The sequence below is a fragment of the Cervus canadensis genome, chromosome 32 (assembly GCF_019320065.1).
Source record: "Cervus canadensis isolate Bull #8, Minnesota chromosome 32, ASM1932006v1, whole genome shotgun sequence".
Taxonomy (NCBI): domain Eukaryota; kingdom Metazoa; phylum Chordata; class Mammalia; order Artiodactyla; family Cervidae; genus Cervus; species Cervus canadensis.
In genome coordinates, this window is record NC_057417.1 from 6684168 (window position 1) to 6707949 (window position 23782).

At 48.1% G+C, this 23782-nt stretch overlaps 1 protein-coding gene across 5 annotated transcripts in view; it reads left to right on the top strand.

Moving 5' to 3' along the window:
* Positions 1 to 23782, top strand: part of TMEM114 (transmembrane protein 114) — a 50213-nt gene that overhangs the window by 1349 nt on the left and 25082 nt on the right. Inside the window, exons 2-6 of one of the 5 annotated variants that reach the window (XR_006267066.1) lie at positions 2578 to 2627; positions 4509 to 4675; positions 4763 to 4818; positions 7909 to 8009; positions 9815 to 10311. Coding sequence is in view for 1 of the 5 variants with exons in the window: in XM_043456077.1 (XP_043312012.1) it covers positions 2614 to 2627; positions 7909 to 8009 (115 nt within the window). In the remaining 4 variants the exon portion in view is untranslated. Of the gene's footprint in view, positions 1 to 2577; positions 2628 to 4508; positions 4676 to 4762; positions 4819 to 7908; positions 8010 to 9814; positions 10312 to 23782 lie in introns of those variants that run through there. The other 4 variants (XR_006267068.1, XR_006267067.1, XR_006267069.1 and 1 more) reach the window with 4 other exon arrangements.

Genomic DNA, 23782 nt, shown 5'->3' on the forward strand with positions numbered 1-23782 from the left:
AGTCTCCAACATCAGGTGAATTAAGAACCTCCGTGTTAATGGGCATTTAATAGGAAATGAAATCCGGTACAGCCGTTGTACATCAAGTAGATTTCCAAGCACATAGGACTGCAGATGTAAAGAGTGCACACATGTGTAATTCATGGCCTTCCCCCATGTCTCAGATGGTAAAGATTCTGCCTGCAATTCAGGAGACCCGGGTTCCATCCCTGGGTGGGGAAGGTCTCCTGAAAAAGGGCATGGCAACCCACCCCAGTATTCTTGCCTGGGAAATCCCAGGGAGAGAGGAGCCTGGCGGACTACAGTCCATGGGGTTGCAAAGAGCTGGACACAACTGAGCAAGTAACACTTTTACTTCACTTACAGAGCATTAACATAAGTTTTATGGATAAAACTGGCCGCGGCATTAATAGGGTGACTAAGCAACATAAATAAATATTCTCAAGGGAAACAGATTGTTTCCTGAACTCCCTGGGACAGTACACGGAGAGTTGTCTGTGCATCTTGGGACCTAGTTCTAGTCTTGTTTGGGTTGTTCTCAGGGAATGTCTGGGTGCTAGAAGGTCACTGAGGAAGATGGTGTAGACACCTCTGGAATTGTTTTATTTAAAAACTTGTGAGAATAGAGCAGGCAGAAAGCAGAAGTGTTAGCCACTTGGTCATGTTCCACTCTCTGTGACCCCATGGACTGGGTAGCCCTCCAGACTCCTCTGTCCTTGGGGATTCTCCAAGCAAGAAAACTGGAGTGGGTTGCCGTTCCCTGCTCCAGGGGATCTTCCCAACCGAGGGATTGAACCCGGGTCTCCTGCATTGCAGGTGGATTCTTTACCACCTGAACCACCGGGAAGCCCCCAAAGCAGGCAGAGTCATCTTCTAAAAACAAAAGTCAGATCACATCTGTCTTCTGTTCAAACCCCTGGAGGCCCCTACCTTGGGCAGGAAGGGAGGCCAGGATTCTCGCTGTCATCCATTTCCCATCTCACACCCAGCTCTGCTCCTTTCCAGCCACCCTGATCAGTTGTGTTCCCTTTCAAGTGCTTTGCGCTGACTGTTCTGCTCACTGAGGGTACATCTCCCCAGAACACCCATCTGCCCTGCCCCATTCCCTCACCTCCTTTGGACTTGTGATCAGGCATCCTCTTCTCAGCGAGATCTTCCCTGACCATCCTATTTAAAATAACCATCTCTCCCCACCCAGGCACTCCTGGCACATTGGAGCTGCTCAGAAAGTTCAATTTGTCGAATGAAAGAGAGAAAGAAAGAAGGATGGGATGTGTTAGGGAGCTGGAGAGCTGCTGGGGGTCTGGGTCCCTCACTGTGATGTTGAGGGAAGTCCCATCATTGCAGGATTCCTAACAATCCTCAGGGTCAAGTTCAAACTCTTCTATCTGGACCCTGTTAACCTTTGTGCCCCAAGGCATGGACAGTATCCATTCTCACCTTTTCCTGTAGTTGTATAATATTTTGCTGGGCACATGCCTCTCCGTCAGTTTTTTTGTGTTATTTTTTTCTTCTCATCCTTTTTTTTTGGCCATGCCAGGCCTCATGTGGGACCTTAGTCCCCCAACCAGGGATTGAACCTGTGCCCCCTGCAGTGGAAGCGTGGAGTCTTAACCACTAGCACTACCAGGAAAGTCCTCTAAATTAAAAACTATTTCCCAGCCTCCCTTGCAGTAGAGTGAAGTCATGGGGTTAAACCAATGGGATTAAGGCAGTGGAATGTAAGGGGAAGTGTTATAGAGCAGTTATTGGGACCCTTCCTTAAGCAGGAAGCTGGGAAGTCCTTGGCCCCTGATACTTTGTCCCTTCCTCATTCATGAAGCCCAAAACAGATCTGCCCCAAGGGCCCTACACTAAGTTATGGCAGAGTGGCAACCCTGCTTGCGGGTCACCTCTTCCAGGCAGACTTCCCTGATTCCTCCTCCTCCAGTTCATGTTGATGAGTCTCTGGGCCTGCCCAGTCCTCTCCGCTCTCCCCATCAGGGCGCTTGTGACTCCCCCACCAGGTTGTGAGTGCCTTGGAGGCAGGAGCAGCTGCTAGTTTTCATCAGCAACTCATACCGAATTTGTCCATATCTGCAAGGGAAAAATTGGATGGTGCTTGTAAAGCAGTTAGCATCGTCCTTGGCATGCTGTGAGCACTTAAGATATAGCCACAGTACTTTTAGACTATTACAGTTGATCCTTGAACAACATGGGTTTGAACTGTGCATCATACGTCAACTTATAGAAGCATTTTTTTTCACTTAATAAGTACTGTGGTTTGACACAATCCATGGTTGTTTCAATCTGCAGACTGTCAAGTTATATTTGAATTTTTGATTGTGCGGAAGATTGGCTCCCCCCAACCCCTGCATTGTGTGAAGGTCTACTATATTATTTCTTATATTGTCTGTGGTTAACATGCCAGACACCTTAAGGGAGCAGGTGAGACCCTTTGGTGAATAGGTTCAGCTTGATTGATTGTTCACCATCCAGCCAGGCCCTGCAAATGGAAATGTATTAATATTTATGGGTGCTGTAACAAGTTTTCACAAATTTAGTGGCTTAACACAAAATGCATTTATTTTTTCACAGTCCTGGAGGCCAGAAGTCCAAGATGAAGGTGCCAGTATGGCTGGGTTCTGGTGAGGAATCTCCCCTTGGGTTGCAGACAGCAACCTGTTCACTGTGTCCTCACATGACTTCTTCTCTGAGTGTGTGAGGAGAGAGAAAGGGGGAAAGCTCTCTGGTGTCTCTTTTCTTCTGTTTTTTTTTTTTTTTGATGTGGACCATTTTTATCTGTGTTATGTTTGGGGTTTTTGGCCACAAGTCATGTGTCATCTTAGCTCCCCAACTGAGGATTGAACCCAAAACCCCCTGCATTGGAAGGTGAAGTCTTAACCACCGGACCACTGGGGAAATCCTGCTGTCTCTTCTTATAAGGACACTAATCCTATGAAATCAGGGCCCCATCCTTATGATCTCATTTAACCTTAATTACCTCCTTAGAGGCCCCATCTCCCAATACAGCCACGTTGGGGGTTAGAGCTTCCACATATGAATCTGGGGGGGGGACACATTCAGTCCATAATGCCTTTCTTGCCTCTCTCCCAGCTTCTGGTGACTCCTGGTGACCTCTGACTTGCAGATGCAATCACACGGTTTCTTCCATCTTCACATGGCCATATTCCACATGTGTCTATTCTACATCTTTTCTTCTGAGGACACCAGTTGTTGGATCAGGGCCTCCTAATTCATTATGGGGCTTCCCTGGTGGCTCAGTGGCAAAGAACCCGCCTGTCAGTACAGGAGGCATGGGCTCAATCTCTGGGTTGGGACAATCCCCTGGAGAAGGAAATGGCAACCCACTCCAGTATTCTTGTCTGGAGAATCCCATGGATAGAGGAGTCTGGTGGTCTACCATCCATGGGGTCACAAAGAGTCAGACAGGACTGAGCAACTAAACAACAACAACAAAATTCAGTGTGACCTCATAATTACTTGCTCACCCTTCAAAGACCCTATTAACAAATAAGGTCACATTCACAGGTTTGGGGTTAGGACTTGAACATATTTTTGAGCAGGGGGCAGGGGACATAATTTGACTCCCAGTGGGAAATGTCTTGGAAAGGATGCTTGAAGACCTTGTTTTTCAGCTCCCAGTTGTGAGTCACCTCAGCTATTGGGGTCCTCTTGCTAGACATTGAGGGGCAGAGAAAAGCCAGCCCCATGTTGCTCTGTCTGAATCCTGACCCACAGAATCCATAAACAGAAATGTTCTTATGGTCTGTGTGGTCCTCACCGTCTTTGCCACCAGGGACTGGTTTCATGGAAGACAATTTTTCCATGGACTGGGAGGATGGTTTCAGGATGATTCAAGCCCATTATATTTATTATGCACTTATGTCTATTATTATTACATCAACTCCATCTCAGAGTGTCAGGGATTAGATCCCGGAGGTTGGGGACCCCTGGTGGCATCATGCCACTATATTTGGGGGTAGTTTGCAACACAACGCTTCCCTGGTGGCTCAGACTGTAAAGAATCTGCCGGTAATGCAGGAGACCGGGGTTCAATCCCTGGGTCGGGAAGATCCCCTGGAGAAGAGAATGGCAACCCACTCCAGTATTCTTGCCTGGAGAATCCCATGGACAGAGGAGCCTGGTGGACTACAGTTCAGAGGATCGCAAAGAGTCAGACATCACTGAGCGACTAACACTTTTACTTTCACTTGTGACACAGCCACAGATGCTCAGAATAAGCGGGAAGGAAACGCTGCCCTTCTTTGCAGAGCTTTGCAGGTTAGGGAGAGGTGGCCCCCCATGCACCTGAGTCTCAGTTACACACACAATCACCCCTGAAGCTCAGACAGGTGAGGTGCCTTACTCAAAGTGCTGGTCACTGGGTGGCAGAGCTGGGGTGCAGACTCTCAGGTCTCCGAAACATCCCTGTGAGTCTGTTGCATGGAGCCTTCGAATGGGAAAGCTCTTTCTGGCATCCCAGGCATGTCTTTTCCTTTGGAGAGGCTCCCCGAGGCTTGGCGATGCAAGGGTTACTGTGCTAACTCCCATATCCTGGAGTGCACATCACCCGCGCCGCCTGGGCTAATGACAGATCATGTATGCAACGGAGGAAAGCGGACGGACTGCCAGATGTGCGGAAAGAAACCAGCTTGCAGGAAATTGCTATTAGGTGATCATTATTAGCCTGGGTATTCAGAGTCGCCACATTTCCAAAGGTCGTGCATTTACCAAACGCTTGATGCATTTTTCCCATCAGCCCTAGATTTTGTCCTCCTGGAGAGACAGCGCTTCCCCTGGATCTGCTGAGAGCAGGTGATTATAATTCTGTCCCCAACCCCACCCCACCTCCCACCAGCTTCTGGCAGCAGCTGCTGCCCAGGCACAATGAATGCCTCTCTGGTTCCTGGCTCTGTAGAGAGCTGACCTTGGTGTGCAATGAGCTGGGTTCCAATCCCGGCTGGGCCACTGAGTAATCATAGACACTCATTTGATGCCTGATGGTGGAGAGCTTTTCACATGCTAGGCACTTGGGCAAGTTACTTCTTTGAAACTTAAGTTTCTAAGTTCTCAAGTACTGATGATAACACCACCTACCTTGAAGCGCTGCTGTGAGAAGGAGTGAAATAGAACGTGGAAACAGACACGACTGAGCGGCTGAACACAGGGGCCTCTGCGAATGTATATTGGCGAGAATGAAACGTGACACTGAATAAAAGCAATCCGTGTAAACAGGCAGTCAAACAAACATGTCTCAGTCTGCTGAAACTGCGTAACAGCACACCATACACTGTGGGGTTTATAAACAACGGCCATTCTGGAGGCTGGCAGTCTGAGATCAAGGTGCCAGCATGATTGTGGTGAAGGCCTTCCTGGCATGATAACAAACATTCTGGCCAATGCTTGTACATGAGTGTTGATAAGTCACTATTCATAGTAGCAAAAAGAAACAACCTACATGTCCATCGGCTGAAAAATGGAAAAATAAAATGTGGTCTCTCCATATAGTGGGAAATTATCCAGACTTAAAATGAAAGTGTTGATATGTGTCACGATGTGGATGGACAGTGATTCTCGGTGAACTGTGGCAGACACAAAAGACCACACACATACTGTATGACTCCACGTATAATTAAGCATCCAGAAAAGGCAAATCCACAGAGACAATAGACAGACTACTGGCCACCAAGGACGAGGGAGAGGGAAAAAGTGGAGAGAGACTGCTTAATGGGTCACTCCTTTGGGAGTGATGAAAATGGCTTGAAGCCAGATAGAGTGACTGTACAACATTGTAAATGTACTAAATGCCACTGAACTGTACACTTTATTTTTTAAAAAATTCATTTGGCTGCATCAGGTCTTAGTTGCAGCATGTGGGATCTTTGGTTGTGGTGCATGGACTCTCTCGTTGTAGTTCAAGCACTACGGTCTCAGTAGTTGTGGCTCTCCAGCTTAGTCGCTCCGGAGCACGTGGGATCTTAGTTCCTGGACCAGGGATTGAACGTTCATCCCCTGCTTTGCAAGGTGGATTCTTCATCACTGGGCCAGGGTTCAGATAAGTCCCTATACTGTACAGTTTAGAACGATGTATTTTTTTTTTTTTTTATTTTATTTTATTTTTTTTTTTTTAATTTTTTTATTAGTAATTTTTTTATTAGTTAGAACGATGTATTTTATATGAATTTTACTTTAGTAAAAAAAAAAAATCCATGAATGAACGTCCCTAGTGGTCCAGTGGCTAAGACTCCTTGATCCCAGCGCAGGGGGCCCAGGTTTGATCCCTGGTCAGGGAACTAGTTTCCACATGTTGCAACTAAGAGTTTGTATGCTTAAACTGAAAAAAAAAAAAGATCCCTCATGCTGCAACTAAAGATCCTGTATGCCACAATTAGGACCCAGCACAGCCAAAATAAATAAATATTAAAAAAATCCATGAATTCATAGTGAAGCTAAAAGACTTTTTATTTTAAAAATTTTTTTATTATTATTTTTAAAAACTGGATACTCTATGATGAATAGCTAAAGTGAAGTTGCGCAATCGTGTCCGACTCTTTGTGACTCCATGGACTGTAGCCCACCAGGCTTCTCCATCCATGGGGTTTTCCAGGCAAGAATATTGGAGTGGGTTGCCATCTCCTTCTCCAGGGAATCTTCCCGACCTAGGGATTGAACCCGTGTCTCCTGCTTGGTTGGCAGGCAGATTCTTTATCACTGAGCCACCTGGGAAGCCCAAGAGATAACTTATATACCATCAAAGTCACTTTTTTAAAGTGTACAAATGGGTGGATTTTGTGTATTCACACCATTGCACAGCCAGCACCACTGTCTAATTCTAGAAAGGGAGCATCGCCCTCAAACAAACCCAGTGCCCATCAGCGCCCTCCTGTAGCCAAAAGTGGGGGTCTGGCTGCTCGCCACTCAACAGCTAATAAAGAGGCCAGGTTGGTGGAAAGGAAAGTTTGCTTTATTTTGGATACTGGCAACTGGGAGGAGGGCAGACACCTGTCCAAAGGCTGACTCCCCCACCCCAGCACCCCCGACAACCAGTGGGCAAGAGCTTTTATAGACAGAGGGAGGGGGTGCTTATAGAAACAGCACAGTGAGCTCTGACAGTCATCTTGAAATTGGTTCTGTGGTGGTCTGACCAGCATCATCTTGATCGTTTTAAGTACAATTAACCTTCAGTTCCATATTCCCAGGTGGCTCAGTAACAAACAATCCACCTGCCAATGCAGGAGACTCAGGAGATGCAGGTTTGATCCCTGGGTCGGGAAGATCCCCTGCAGGAGGAAATGGCAACCCACTCCAGTATTCTTGCCTGGGAGATCCCACAGACAGAGGACAGCCACGGGGTCCTCTGACAGCCCTGGTGGGCTACAGTCCATGGGATCGCAAAGAGTTGGACACGACTGAGTAGCTAAACAACACCAACCATCCACTCAAGTAACTCTATTGCACGCCTGTTTTATTTTCTTCCTAAGCCTGTGGCACTCCAGAATGACCTGCTATTTAATTTCTCCTTGTTTATCATCTGTCTCTTGCACTAGAATGTAAGATGTGAGACAGCAGGGCCTGGCCTGGCTCATTGTTATCCTGAGCACCTGGCGTGCAATAAGCGGCGCTATGCAGGATGAACGAGAGGCTGGGGACCTCCAGAGCGCCTCTGGAGGCTCTGTTGCCCCCGCGTGTCATGGGAGGATGTAGCTTCAGAGAAGCTGCCCTCTGACACTCCACCAACTCCCTGTGCGTGGCGGGGAAAAGAAAATCCCCGTCTGAGTGGATCAAAATGTTCTCTTTTTGAGATCAGCTTAAGAAGTCACCTTGTTCTCTCCCCGTGTCTGACTTCGGGAGAGTAATGAATATTTCCAAGTGTCACATGCCTGCTCTGTTTCCTTTTCCCCCCAGGTTACCCCAGGACCCAGGATGCTGGGGGAAGACCCTGAATGGCATCTTCTCTTCCCTGCAAGGCTCCCTCCCTCTTCTGGTTATGGCCGTCTCCTCACGAGGTATCTGATCGCTATATCTTGGCCTTTATTGTAGGTAGCAAAGCAGTGGAATCAGTGGGGTCTAGTTAGTGGGGGTACATCCTCTGAATAGCGGGGGCAGTATTGGGGGGTGGGGGGGAACTAATGTACCATCCCCCTACCCAGGGAAGGATTAGCTTCTTTCTTTCCTTTCTTCCTTCCTCCTTTAAAAAAAATTATCTTGTAGCTGCTTTTCTTTTTCTTATAATTTTAGCATTTTATTTACTTATTTTTATCTGCACTGGGTCTTCATTGCTGCACGTGGGCTTTCTCAAGTTGCAGCGCACAGGCGGCTGCTCTCTTGTTCCGGTAAACGGGCTTCTCATTGTGGTAGCTTCTCTTGTTGCAGAGCATGGCTCTTGCAGTTCAGGGTCAGTAGTTATGGCGCACAGGCTTAGTTGCTGCGCGACTTGTGGGATCTGCCCGGGCTGGGGATCAAACCTGTGTCCCCTGCATCGGCAGGTGGATTCTTAACCACTGGACCACCGGGGAAACCCTAGAGCTGCTTTTCAACTGTCTCTGCCCCAACAGCCTCTTTTGGTGGGTCTCCTCTCTGGTTCCTATTTCATCTTATTTAATGTATATCTGTTTCCTTCAAGCTTGGGCAGGAATTGATCTTTGCTAGATGAGGGGCAGCAAATCTGGAACTCTAAGCCATGTCCTGGTTAGTAATTCCCGAACCAATGGAGGCTGTGCCAGGCATCTCACATTTTTAAATCTCTTTTAACTCTCATAACAACTCTATGAGAGAAGTATTGTTCTCATTTTACAAACAGGTCAGAGAGGTTAAGTCATGGGCCCAGCATCCATTCCTTTCCTTTCTTTCTCTCCCCATCCTTCTTTTCTTAAAACATGAAGAAAATGCATGTTATTTTTTTGGGAGCAGTTCACAGCAAAATTGAATGGAAAGTTACAGAGATTTAGATTCAGTACGTCCCCTGCAAACTGCTTCCGCCACCCCTAATCCATAGCCCCAGGAACCTCTCCATCTGAGCTGCAGTTCCTTTTTCTCCCAGTGCCTTGAAATCTGATGCACAGGTGGGCAGTCACGGTCTCAACATTCAGGTAACTTTGATGGATGCCCATGGCTCCTCTCTTAGAGAGATGCTCTCTTCTTGTTTTTTTGTTTTTAAGATTTTTTTTTTTAAATGTGGAACCATTTTAAAGTCTTTATTGAGTTTGTAGCAATATCACTTCTGTGTTACGTTTTGGTTTTTTGGCCCGAGGCATGGGAGCTCTTAGTTTCCTGACCCAGTATTGAACAAGCAGCTCCTAAATTGGAAGGTGAAGTCTTACTCACTGGACCACCAGGGAGGTCTCTCTTGTCTGAGAGTCCTCTGGGGGTCATGGCTATATTGAGTAAGGACTTCCTAGAACATGTTTTGGTTTGAAATGCCAGACTTGGCGGATAGGGAATAGGCTGGGGGTTGGGGGAAAAACACAGAATTGGAGTCAGCAGGGGTCTTGGGCAGCTTAAGGGAGGCAGGGATTGAGATTCTGGGCTCTGTACTCCAGTAGACCTGTGAGACTTTGGCCCCCACCTGTGAGACTTTGGGTGACCGCTCTGAGCATTGGCTTCCTTCTGGGAGAACCAGGACAGGCTGATTTAATGCCTTCTCCCCTGCAGTGCTTCCCCCATCGCCACCCTCACGTAGGCACCCCTGCCCCCAGAACAGGAGTAGAGAGTTGTTGGAGAGTCAGGTTGCAGATGGACCCCTTTGATTCTGTTCCCAGCCTTTGTCATCTTTCTTCCCCCCTTTCTCCAACTTGAAATTTCTCTTTTTCAGCTGATGACACTCCTTGAGCCTTTAGATCTCACAGAGCCGCTTTGATCATATGGCTCACCATCATCAGATCCTTTTATCTCGGGAACATTTGGCGAACCAAATCTAATCAATACAGAGTGGCAGAGGGCTTGTGGAAGGTCCACGTCCTCCAGGGCCTCCTTCAAGAGCCTGCGTTGGATGCAGGTGCCCTCGCCTGGGAACTCGCACGTGGCTGGACGCACCCACCCTGGACCCACGAAGCAGTGCGGAACACAGCACCCTGGCTTGGAAGCTTGCTGCATGCTTACACGCATCATCTCCTGTTCTCCAAGCTGCCTTAAGAGGGAGACACCAAGACTGGCCCCATTTTGCAGACCAGCAAACTGAGGCTCAGAGAGGCACAGTAACTCAATTCCTAGGGGGCTGGCCCAGATGGGTCTTATTACCAAAAAGTGTATGGAGTCTGGCTGCTTACTGTTCAAAAGCCAATAAACAGGCCAGGTTGGTGGAAAGGCCTTACTTCAGATGCCGGCCACTGGCTGGGGGGGGCAGAGGGTGGTGGACATCTGTCCAAAGGCTGACTTTCCCTCCCCTGGCAACCAGTGGGGCATGAGCTTTTATAGACAGAAGTTGGGGCTGGGGGACTACAGTGCAGAATCTGACAGTTATTTTCAGATTGGTCATTGGTGATCTGATCGGCATCATCTTGGTTGTTTTCAGTTCAGCTCAGTGTCTCAGTCGTGTCTAACTCTTTGTGACCCCATGAACTGCAGTACGCCAGGCCTCCCTGTCCATCACCAGCTCCTGGAGTCCACCCAAACCCACGTCCATTGTGTCCGTGATGCCATCCAACCATCTCACCCTCTGTCGTCCCCTTCTCCTCCTGCCCTCAGTCTTTCCCAGCATCAGGGTCTTTTCAAATGAGTCAGCTTTCCACATCAGGTGGCCAAAGTATTGGAGTTTCAGCTTCAACATCAGCCCCTCCAATGAACACCCAGGACTGATCTGTTGTCTTAGGTACAGTTAATCTTCAGTTCCAGAGTCTATTTGTTCCCATTTCTTTGCGGTTAATTCTCAGAATTGTGGCAGCTCATGTCCTGGGTACAGTCTAGTCACTATGTAGTTAACTTCTCTACCTAGTATTTTAGTAACTATAAGACAGCTCGCAGGATGTGACTCAGAATATTGTCAATAGCCCTTGAGAAAGAACTAAAGGTCCTTGACTATGTTTAATGACTACACCATTAATATTTAGTTTCCTTTATTTTGACTGTTTTCCTTTGTTTCTGAATCTCTCACTTCTCTGATTAAACGTACCCTTTGATTAAAGTTTTTGCACAGACAGAAGGGAGGCAGAGGACATGGTATGGGGGGGGGCAGGGCAAGGACCATAGGGTCCTGCTCCATTTCAGTCCAACCCTGAACAGTGGTTCGGAAAAGTCAAGTGAATCTTCTAAAATGTGCTTCCAGCTTTCTGGAGTCAGGCAGCCTCAGTGCCAATCTCGTCCTTGCCCCTCCTCCCCCTCTTAGATCAGGTTCTCCTAGAAGCAGCCCCCGAAATGAGAATTCACGGGCAAGTGATTTATCAAGGAAGTGTTTCTGGGAGAAACTGGAAAGGGAGTGAGGGAGACAGGACAGGGAAGGCAAGAATACCCGAAGGAGAGAGAGGTCAGGCGGAACGCCAGCCTCAGCCGGACCCCACAGGGAACCCCGGAGCAGAAGCCACGTGACAGTCTTTCTCTCGCCTTGAGGCAAGTGTAGGCATTTCCTAGGGCCCTTGTAAGAAGGGAGCACAAACTAGGTGACTTAGAACAACAGAAGGAGTTTCTCTCATGATTGGGCTTCCCCAGTGTGTCAGCAGTAAAGAGCCTGCCTGTCAATGCAGGAGCCCCGGCTTTGATCCCTGGGTCTGGAAGATCCCCTAGAGGAGGAAATGTCAACCCACTCCAGTATTCTTGCCTGGAAAATACCATGGACAGAGGAGCCTGGTAGGCTACAGTCCATGGGGTTGCAAGAGTTGTACATGACTTATCAACTAAAGCACACACACACACACACACACACACACATATACACACTCTTTCTCTTTCATTCCAGAGGCTAGAAGCCCAGAAGCAAGGCGTTGGCAGGGCCAGGCTCCTGCTGAAGGCCCCTGGGAAAGAACTACCCCACGCCTGTCTTCCAGCCGACAGCCCTGTGCATTCCTTGCTTTGTAGATGCATCACTCCAGTCCCTGCCTCCATCTTTGCGTGGCCTTCTGTTCTGTGCCTACATCTCCTCTTCTTTTACAAGAACCTTTGGATGTAGGGCCCTAAGAGATAATCCAAGATGATCTTGTGACGACAGACCCGCTCCTCTAGTGTCTGATCCACTGCTGCTTTCCTGGGGCATTTGACCTCGCATAGCCTTGTGCGTGTGTGCACGTGCTTGGTTGTGTCCGACCCTTTGCAGCCCCATGGACTCTAGCCCACCAGGCTCTTTTGTCCATGGGATCCTCCAGGCAAGAGTACTGGAGTGGGTTGCCATTTCCTTCTCCAGGGGATCTTCCCAACCCAGAGATTAAACCCGCATCTCCTGCCTTGGCAGGTGGATTCTTTACCGCTGAGCCACTTGGGAAGCCCATACCCCTGTACCTCTTCTTTTTTATTTTTAAAATTTTGGGCTGCGCCACACAGCATGTGGGATCTCAAACCCATGAGCCGTCCCCCTCCCCCACATTGGAAGCATGGAGTCTTAACCTCTAGACCACCAGGGAAGTCCCAGCCCTATACCTCTGCTTGATGGCTTGGTTGGAAGCCCTGGAAACCAGCAATGGCAAAAATACACTAAAAAGTGTGACCATGTGCTTGGGGACTCTAGCATCAAACAAATGGAAAAGCTGGGAAAGCCAGCCCTTCAGAGGCACAGGACCCAGAGAGCTCGGGAAATTTAGAACTGAAGCAAAGGGTCCTGCTTCAAGGCATTACCTTAGAAATGGGGGTAATTGTAGCCTCAAGCACTTTCCTTCATCGAGTTCTGTATTCACAATGCAGATTTCGGAAAGAGGAGCATCTAATTGGTCTACCTTGCCATGAGTGAACAGGGCACCTTGATTGACAGTCCCCTAAGACTGCGCAATGGAGCAGTTAGTTCCCCTAAGAAAAGCTAGGGTACCATTGCCTGAAGGAGAAGGGTGCTGGGCAGCCTCAAACCCCAGATGCCCACCGAGCAGTCCCTTCCCACTCCGGCTGTGCCAGGCATATCCGGGTGCTGGTGGTTTTGCAAAGACCACGCTCTCACTCTGGGTACCCAGAACGCCCTTCCTTGTGCCTTGGCCGTTGATCAGTACCTCCTCATCCTTGGAGCTCTCCATCCCTCCCCATCTGCTCGCCGGGCTGAGTTAAGGGGACTCTGTGCTCCCGTAGGGGGCCCTGGGCTTCCTTCTGTCAGCTCCTAGAGGTGGCTGCGCTGTGGTCTGCCCCTCTTCTCTCCAGCCAGCTTCTGGTCGTGGTGCCAGCTCAATAAGTATTGACGTTTGGTGTGACCGTGGCTATTCTTCCTGTTCTGTGGGGGAATTTTAGCCACGGTTGAAAAGGGCAGCTTCTGCGCAAAAACAAAAATTTCGATTTCTTCGTTCCCAGTTGGGAAAACGTGCTGCAGTTCAGGGCAGCACTGAGCTCAGCGGAGAAGGAAAGAACAAGAGAGCTTGGGAGGCAGGGGCGGTTCCGGGAAGGTGGGCTGGCAGGAAGGCAAGCAGGAGGTGCTTCACGTTGTCTGGGATAAAGTGGGATCCAGAGGCTGGGATGCTATGGCGGGGAGCGGGGTGGGGGGTGGATACCCACAAGGGACCTGGAACGGGGTATGGGAACTGTTGCCCAAACTTGGCCTCTGTTCCTCGGTGCCAAATAGAAACTCGGAGACAGGGACTTCCCTGGTGGCTCAGTGGTAAAGAATCCACCTGCCAACGCAGGAGACGCGGGTTCGATCCCTGGTCCAGGAAGATTCCACATTCTTTGGGGCAGCTGAGCCCGTAAACCACAACTACAGAGCCCAGGATATAGATCCTGAGAGCCTCAGCTACTGAAGTCCACGTGCCCCAGAGGCCGTGCTCTGTAACAAGAGAAGTCACCGCAGTGAGAAGCCTGCATGCTGCAACAAAATGTAGCCCTCAATCACTGCAGCTAGAGAAGGCCCATATGCATCAATGAAGACCCAGCACAGCCAAGAATAAATAAAAGTTAAAAAAAAAATGTGGAGACAAGAATTTTGGGTGTAGTAGAAAGAGTAGCTTTCATTGCTTTGGCTGGCAAAGGGGGCCACAGCGGGCTAATGCCCTGAAGACCATGTGACCTCCCCTGGAGTGGGGAGTGAGGAGTTTTGTAGCGCTCAAGGAGCGGGGCGTGATCAGCCTGTGGACATTTCTCGGATTGGTTGGCATCAAGGTGAAGCTTCAAGCATCATCAGCCTTCTGGTTGCAAGCAGTCTAGGGTCTGTGTTCTTGTGGTCAGCAGTTTCCATCCGGAGGGGGTCGGCTTCCTGCAAAAGCAACTCAGGAATGTGTGTCAGGCTTTTATCTGTAGCTTTCAGGGAATGGGGAGTTCTGTGATTCGCTAAGGGGCAGAATTAGAGTCTAAATTGTTACCAGTCCCCCACTCGCAACAGCTATTCTTTGTTTCTTACCTCTTCATGTTTCCCAGTCATTAACTCTCCGTGAGTCAGCATTTTATTTCAAAAGACAAGGACACAGGGGCTTGTACGTGGTCTCAGAATCCACAGCCATCCCCAGGGGAGGCGGTGCCCCATGGGCCCTTAGGCCCAGGCTTTGAAGTCTTGGATTCAAGTCCTCTTTTGCTAAAAAGCTACATGAATGTGGGCAAGTTATTGATGTCTCGGAGCCTCAGTTTCTTCCATCTGTAAAATGGGGACAAGTAGCCCACTTACCTGACAGAGTGGTTCCAGGGATTAAAGGCAACAGCCCAGTTTGGTCCATGGTTTATAGTATTTGCTCAATAAATACACTTGTCTCTCTTCAGTCCCTGAACAGTTCACACAGAACTCTGGTCTCAGGCCAAATCCAGCCTGGCTTTTGTGCATAAAGTTTTATTGGCAAACAGCCAGGCCCACTCATTTACCTGCGTGGCCTCTCGCATGATACAACAGCAGCAGGGTTTGCTGCCAGAATCTTGGCTCACTGTGCATCGATGCCTGAAAGCAAAAGGGAGGCAGAGTTTCAAAGGGACGAGCAAAGAGTAGCTTTATCCTTTGCCAGGCAGAGAGGGACTAGAGCAGGCTAGTGCCTGAAGAACTGTGCCCCTCGGTGGAAAGCAGGGAGAGGTTTTATATCTGGGGCTTCTGGGAATGAAGGTCTTGCATTTCTTTTCTTCTGCAGATTTACTGCCAAAGCTGGCATCAGGTGGCTGAGCAGCTGGGTCTAGTGTCCCTGAAGTTATCGGCTCTTGACCTTCTTTTTGAAATGCAGAATGCTACTAGAGAGTGTAGGAGGTGAACTATGCCAGGTGCAGAGTACAATTCACACGGAGTCTGAGAGTAATTAGCTTTGGTTAGCTTTGTGAAGGACAGGCTAGCTGCAAGCGTGAGCAGTGACAGCTAAAGACTAGTCAACAGTGTTTAACTCCTGCAGGCCTGTTTGACTGGTATATGCCAAAGGCTGTTCACTCATTTCTGTTTTTCCTGCAACATTCTCACCCAGATCGCCACCAAGGAACTCTCATCACGGCCCCCAGAAGCCCTTCTGCTGTGAACCGGCTTGGTGAGCAGAGAGCAGGGTGCCTTTGAATTTAGTGCAGATTTTGTTGTTGTTCAGTTGCTCAGTTGTGTCCAACTCTTTGCGACCCCATGGACGGCAGCACGCTAGGCTTCCCTGTCCTTCACTATCTCCCTGAGTTTGCTCAAACTCATGTCCATTGATTCGGTGATGCCATCCAATCATCCCGTTCTCTGTTGCCCCCCTTGCCACCTGCCCTCAATCTTTTCCAGTGTCAGGATATTTTCCATTGAGTTGTCTCTCCACATCAGGTGGCCAAAGTATTGGAGCTTCAGCTTCAGCATCAGTCCTTCCGATGAATATTCAGAGTTGATTTCCTTCCGGACTGGTCTGATCTTACAGTCCAAGGGGCTCTCAAGAGTCTTCCCCAGCACCACAATTCAAAGGCATCAGTTCTTCAGCGTTCAGCCTTCTTTATGGTCCAACTCTCACATCCATACTACTGGAAAAACCATGGCTTCGACTATGCAGGCTTTCGTCGGCAAAGTGATGTTTCTGCTTTTTAACCTGCTGTCTCGGCTTGTCATAGCTTTTCTTCCAAGGAGCAAGCATCCCATTCAGCATCTTCCTCACCTACAATCATGTGTTAGGACATGACGTCCAGGGTCAGACAGGGAACCCCCTCCCCCCAGCCCCCTGTCATGAGTCAAAAAGGAGCATCATTGGTAATGCCTATGAAAATACTCCTGCCTTAAAGTAGAGCTTTCTGGGAAATGTGGCAGTCTTTCTAGTGGGCTCCGAACACCTCACTTCTCTTTGCAGCAGGATTGCAGGGTTAGGAGTGTTGGTTCTGGGCAAATTACATCTCTTCCTCTGTGTGCCTCAGTTTCTCTATCTGTAAAGTGGGAATAATGCTAGCACATTCCTCATAGGGTTTTTGTGAGGATGGAGTCATTGTGGGTACAGTATTTCTAACAGGGCCTGGGACAGCAAGCACTCAGTAAATGTTTGCTGATTTGTGATAGTTTTGTTAATCATCTGGGTAGGGACATGGAAAGGGCTTCTCTGGTGGCTCAGCAGTCAACAATCTACCTGCCAATGCAGGAGACCCAAAAGACTCAAGTTCGATCCCTGGGTCTGGAAGATCCCCTGGAGAGGGAAATGGCAACCCACTCCAGTATTCTTGCCTGGAGAATTCCAGGGCCAGAGGAGCCTGCGGGGCTGCAGTCCATGGGGTTGCAAAGAGTCAGACACAACTCAATGACTAAACAACAGCAGGGACATGGAGAAGACCCTCAGCCTTCTAGAGACCCTCTCTTCAGCTCGCTGACGATGCTGGTAGCCCTGGAGCTCCGATGTGCAAGGACCGGTGGGCAAGTCAACCCCGCCTGCTCTGACCTTTGCGTCCAGTCAGCTTCCCTTCACCAAGGCTCTTTTACGAGCCGCTTCTTCGCTGCACACTGTCAGGCAGAGCAGGTGTTTTTCAGGCCAGCTGACAGTATGAAGTGTGAAAAAGTTAAAGTGGGGAGGTGGGAGATGAGACGTACATAATGGAAAGGATGTGAGGTCCAAAGCAGAGTGGTGGTGTTCTGACCCCAGTCTTCCCTTACCATCCACACTGCAGTCATAATTGCTAAATGGAGGTAGCTATGCTCTGTCCCCAACACTCCTTCCTTAATCACTCTATGGACCTGGGTTCTGTTAATCATGACACTCCTGTCCCTGGAAGATGGTCATGTGACCCTGGATGGCCAGTCATAGAGCGCTAACCTCCTGGTGATGTAATTCCAGCAAGGGGCATGTGAACCAAACCAGGCCAATCAGATTCTCCTTTCAGATTAGCCTGTGGATTTGGGGAGATGGATGCTTTTGTTCTCCTAGGGTTGTCAGGCCAGGAGGAAGCAGGTGGACAGGGCCTGAAAAGCAGAAGGAAGTAGCACTCACAGATCGGTAAAGACAGAGTCCTGCTGATAGAGATCCTTCCAGCTCCTGGATACAGCCATGCCTGGAGCCAACCACCCAGACCTCCCCAATTATAGGAGCTCTTTTGAGCTTAGACTCTTATTTTAAAATATATATATTTTAAATATTTATTTTAATTAATTAATTTGGCTGTGCTAGGTCTTAGTTGCTGCAAATGGGATCTAGTTCCCCAACCAGGGGTTAAACTCAGGTCCCCTGCATTCGGAGCTTGGAGTCTTAGCCACTGGACCAGCAGGAAAGTCCCTGAGTTTAGACTCCTTTGAGTTAGGTTTCTGCAACTTGAAACTGAATGAGGACAAACAGTGTGAGATTTACTGAGCACTTACCCTTTGGCCAGACACAGTGCTAAGAATTTGATGAACATTATCTGATTTGTTTCTGGTGAGTCACTTCATCTCTTGGAGACCTCATCTGCTAGTATGTAAAGTAGATGTGTTCTGACTTGGTGGCTCAGATGGTAAAGAATCTGCCTGCAATGCAGGAGACCCAGGTTCAATCCTTGGGTTGGGATGATCCCCTGGAGAAGGGAATGGCTACCCACTCCAGTATTCTTGCCTGGAGAATTCCATGGACAGAGGAGCCTGGTGGGCTACAGTCTATGGGGTCACAAAGAGTTGGACACAACTGAGTGACTAATACTTTCACTTTCAAAGTAGGTGTAATGTTGTAAGAATAAGATTGTTGGGAGACTTAAGTAAGTAAAACATACAGAGCACCTGGCACATCGTATTAGTGTTACAGAGAAGAACGGACTCCATGCTGGATCTGTCTCTTTTACTTTAACCTTTGCTTCCGTTCACTAAAAGTATACTGTCCATACACAATAGCCTGCCTCAGGGAACCCTGCCCCTCTGCCTGAAGGTTACCAAAATGCCTTTGTCTAGGATCCTGTCCACCTGTGGATGGCTATAGGAAGGAAGCAATGAACACATCCCCTCCCTGAGACTGGCCATTCTAGGAGACATTTGCAAGATTAATGGCATCCAGATCCTGTAAGATGGTTATTTTGAGACATTAGTCTTCCATCTTCTCAGTCAGCAGGCTTTCAGAATAAAGTCATTTTCCTCGCCTCAACACCTCGTCTCTTGGTTAATTGGCCTGTCATGTGGCAAGCAGAGCGAGCCTGGACTCTGTAACAGCAGGTCCTCATGAAACATCAGATAGTTTTCTCAGACTAGGGAACTCTGTGATGAGCATCTTTGAATGTACCTTTTGGAGCAATTGCCTCTCAAAGTGGAAATTCAGGATCAGGAGTATGCCCTTGTTAAGGTCCTCAACACACAGCCCCCGACTGCTCTTCAGAAACATGCCAATTGTATTCGTTATCTGTTGCCATGTAACAAATCACCACCAATTTAGTGGCTTAAAGAGCGCATCTCTATTATCTCACCATTTCTGTGGATCAGGAGCCCAGGCATAGATAGGTTAGGGCCTCTGCTTTAGTCTTTTTTTTAAAAATCTTTTTATTTATTTTAGCTCAGTGAGGTCTTTGTTGCTGCACTCAAGCTGTCTCTAGTTGCAGTGAGTGAGGGCTCCTCTTATTGCAGGGCACAGGGTCCTGGGCACTTGGGCTCTAGAGCTCTGGCTCAGTAAATGTCATGCATGGATTTAGTTGCCTTGTGGCATGTGGCATCTTCCCAGACCAGGGGTTGAACTCGTGTCCCCTGCATTGACAGGCAGATTCTCAACCACTGAACCACCAGGGAAGGCCTGCTTCAGTCTTTCTAAGCCTACAGTCAAGTTGTTGGCTGGGACTGGGGTCTCAGTTGAAAGCTCAACCAAGATAGGGTCTGATTCCAAGCTCACTCGGGTTGTTAGCAGGACTGAATTCCTCCAGAGCTGTTTGCTAAGGGTCTCATTTCCTCACTAGCTGGAGGGCCATGTATAGCTGCTGGCCATGTGGGCCTTTGCAACATGAAACGTGCAGGATGAGAAGGCAAACAGAGAAAGCATGCTAGCAAGATCATCACAGTCTCTTATAACCACAGAAATGACCACCTTTGCTGCATTCTGCTGGTTAGACACAAGTCCCATGTCTCACCCACAGTCACAAAGAGCCCTCCCTACATGAAGGTGGGCTCACTGGGGACCATCACTTCTTTTTTTGTGAATTGTGTTCCTTGTGTTTTGCCTAGGAAATCTTGCTTACTCCAAGGCCACAAGGATTTCCTCCTATGTCCTCCTCTAGTTTTTTTTTTTTTAATATTTATTTACTTTTGGCTGTGTTGGGTCTCAGTTGCAGCACTCAGGACCCTCGTCGCAGGACATGGGCTCAGTAGTTGCCCTGTGGCGTGTGAGATCTTAGTTCCCCAATCAGGAGTCAGACCCACATCCCCTGGATTAGAAGGTAGATTCTCAGCCACTGGACCACCAGGGAAGTCCCCATGTAGTTTTATAGCTTTAGTTTTTGCACTTAGGCCTATGAGCCCTTTGGAATTAATTTTTCTATCTAGTGCAAGGTGCAGATTGAGGTTTATATTTTTGCAAATCATGTCCAACTGAATGATGTAATGACAGTTGAAGAGAAAACTCTGCATGTAGCATGATTAAAATTCTAATAATTAGGTCTTATAAATCATGGCACTTACTATGGGTAAGGCTCCAGCTAAATGTTTTTACCTATGTTATTTCAGGAAGAGCTAGTTAAATATCTTCTCAGAGCTATGCATGTGATAACTTAGAACCTACCCTTGCCTGATGCATGACCTGTGAGATAACTGGTTAAATTAACAAAGCAAGGAATAGAGTACACTGCCAGTTTGTGCAAAATGAAATGGCATGCCCAGACACACACAGGTAAACATGTGTCCAAAACCGTATTTGCTTGCACAGTACATCTCTGGAAACATACAAAGAAATTGCTAAGTGTGGTTCCCTCTGGGGAGGGGAACCTGGTGATTGGAGTGAGGAGAGGGAAGGAGATGTTTCAGATATGGCATTCTATAACATTTGAATTAAAAGATATTTATTTATTTGGCTGCCCCAGGTCTTATTGTGGCACTCGAATCTTTGATCTTCGTGGCAGCATGTGGGATCTTTAGTTGCAGCATGCAAACTCTCAGGTGAGGCTTGTGGGCGCTAGGGGAAGCTCAGGTGGCTCAGTGGTAAAGAATCTGCCTGCCAGTGCAGGGTTCAATCCCTGGGTGGGGAAGATGTGGTGAAGGAAATGGCAAGCCACTTCAGTGTCCTTGCCTGGAAAATCCCATGGACAGGGGAGCCTCACAGGCTTCAGTCCATAGGGTTGCAAAGAGTCAGACACAATTTAGGGATTGAGCATGCATCATGTGGGATCTAGTTCTCTGACCGGGGATCGAACCCGAGCTCCCAGCATTGTGAGCATGGAGTCTTAGCCACTGGACTTCCAGGGAAGTACGTATACCTTTTGCATTTTAAAACCTGTATATTTCACAACTTGTGTCGATATTACCTGCACAAAGAATACATAAAGTTAGAGAAAGAGAAAAGAACTCCTGGTGGTCTGCCCTCAAAGCTCGTAATTTTTGTCCACCATCCTGGCTCTGTTTATCATTTTATTGCTTCACCTCTCTTTGTCTGGATTTTTCTGCCTGTTAACTGTGGATGGTACAGCACCTACCTCATAGAACTGCCGTGACAACTGGGGCAAAGGGTGTAGAACTCTTGGAGCAAGGCCCTGCCCCCAAAGAAAGCTTAATCAATGCTATTATCATGATTTTATTCATAGAAAAAAAATTAGAAAGAAACGCACATGGAAGGTTCATAGAGGTTTCTCCAGCTCTTGGATAAAATAGAACTTTAATTTTTCCTCTTTTCCCCAAGAAGAAAAAAAAGTTACACACGGTTTTTATATTGAACATTTCCACACCTTCCCGGTCCAGCCCATCCCAGGAGTCCCTGCTTACACATTCTCTGGGGGATTCTATTCAGACTTTAAGTCGTGGCTGAGGTTGGGTAAGGCCAGGCTCGTCTGACCTGTGTCTAGACACCTCATTTCCCTCGGTTGTTGTAGAAAAGAGAGATTTCTTAACATTGGAAAGGTGCTTCTGAACAAAACCCCAGGGCCAGGGGGAAGAATGGAAGGAGGGAGGGAGAATAGAGAACTGTGCTTACCGAAAAAAAAATTAATTAATTTTGTTTGCGCCAGGTCTTCGTTCCTGCATGGACTCACTTCAGTTGTGCTGAGCAAGGGGGCTGCTCTTCATTGTGCATGGGCTTCTCATGGCAGGGGCTTCGCCTGTTGCAGAGCACAGTCTCTCGGCCTGTGGGCTTCAGCAGTTGGCAGCACGGGGGCCCAGTAATTGTGGTTGGTGGGCTGTCTACAGCGCAGGCTCAGTAGTTGTGGCCCATGGACTTTAGTTGCTTGGTGGTGTGTGGGATCTTCCTGAACGAGGGATTGAACCCATGTCCACAGCATTGCAAGGCGGATTCTTGTCCACTCTACCACTCTGGAAAGTAAAAGTCACTCAGTATACAATCCATGGAATTCTCCAGGCCAGAACACTGGAGTGGGTAGCCTTTCCCTTCTCCAGGGGATCTTCCCAACCCAGGGATTGGACCCAGATCTCCCACATTGCAGGCAGATTCTTTACCAGCTGAGCGACTAGGGAAGCCCAAGAATACTGGAGTGGGTAGACTATCCCTTCTCCAGGGGATCTTCCTGACCCAGGAATTGAACCGGGGTCTCTTGCATTGCAGGTGGATTCTTTACCAGCTGAGCTACCACCAGGGAAGTCCCCTGCTTACTTTTTTTTTTGGAAATATTTATTTATTAGGTTGCACTGGTCTCAGTTGAGTCACCTGGGATCTTTGGTCTTCGTTGCAGCATGTAAGGTCTAGTCGCCTGAACAGGGATGAAACCCTGATTGGGAACATGGAGTCTTAGCCAATGAACCACCAGGGAAGTCCCCGAATGTGCTCACTGTATTATTGTTATTATTTTTTAAAGATTTTTTTGTGTGTGGATCATTGTCTTTATTGAATAGGTGGATTCTTTACCAGCTGAGTAACCACCAGGGAAGTCCTCTGACTTACTTTCTTTTTGGAAATATTTATTTATTAGGTTGCATTGGGTCTTAGTTGAGTCACACAGGATGTTCAGGTAAGTCTTTATTGAATTTGTTACAATATTGCTTCTGTTTTATGGTTTGGAGTTTTTTTGGCCATGAGGCATGTGGGAATCTTAGCTTTTGGTGGGGGAATCGGACCTGCACCCCCTGCATTGGAAGGTGAAGTCTTGGACTGCCAGGGAAGTCCCGTCAGCTGAACTGTTGAAGCTTCTAGCTAACCTACTGTTTCTGTCTGAATGATGAGAAACTGCAGGGGCAAGTGGCCTGGTATGCCTGTGGACATCAGCTACCCAGTTCTTCCCCCCACGTTGCATGTGTAGGTGTTGGTCTGGGGAACAGGGTAGAAAGTATAGCCAAGTGTCCTGCAGTTTAGCCTTAGAATGCCTAAAATGTATTATTGCCTGGGAAATTCCTTTTGTTCAAGCCTGGGCAAGTCCGGCCTAGGCTTTTACAAATTTGTATATCTACTTGTGGTTTAGTTGCTAAGTCATGCCCAACTCTTTGCAACCCCATGGATTATAACCTGCCAGGCTCCTCTGTCCATGGGATTTCCCAGGCAAGAATACTGGAGAAGGTTGCTTATATACATGGGCTTCCCAGGTAGCACAGTGGTAAATAATCCCCCTGCCAATGCAGGAGATGCAAGGGACTTGGGCTCGATCCCCGGGTGAGGAAGATCCCCTGCCACTCTAGTACTCTTGCCTGGGAAATCCTATGGACAGAGGAGCCTGGTGGGCTACAGTCCATGGGGTCACAAAGACTCAGACATGACTGAACAAGCATACAAACGTGCATGCACGCACGGTGATGCCTTCCACAGTGTAGCGATGCAGCATGTAAGCTGTTGCAGGAATAGATTCCCAGAAGAGCACTTGTACTAGCCCCTTTTACAGATGAGGAAACTGAGGCTCAGAGAGGGGAAGCAGCCAGTCCAGATCTCTCAGCAGGCTCGTGGTGGTGCTGGAATCTAGGTGCACTGGCTCATGGTCCTAGATCTTTCCCTACCACATTGCTCCCAGAAGCAGTTTCTCTCTGGCTGAGGGATTTTTATTCCAATTTGGGAAGAGATTCTCTGAAATGGAAAAAGGGCTGCTTAGCCTTCATCTCTTGGTATCATGCCAGACATGTGATAGGAAAATTAGACCAGTGCATCACTGATCCCTTTTCATTCAAAGTTAATTACATCATAATAGGATATGAAGAGTGGCAACCAGCCCCTCCGGAAGTTTCTAGTGGGCAGATTGAGGGTTTTACACT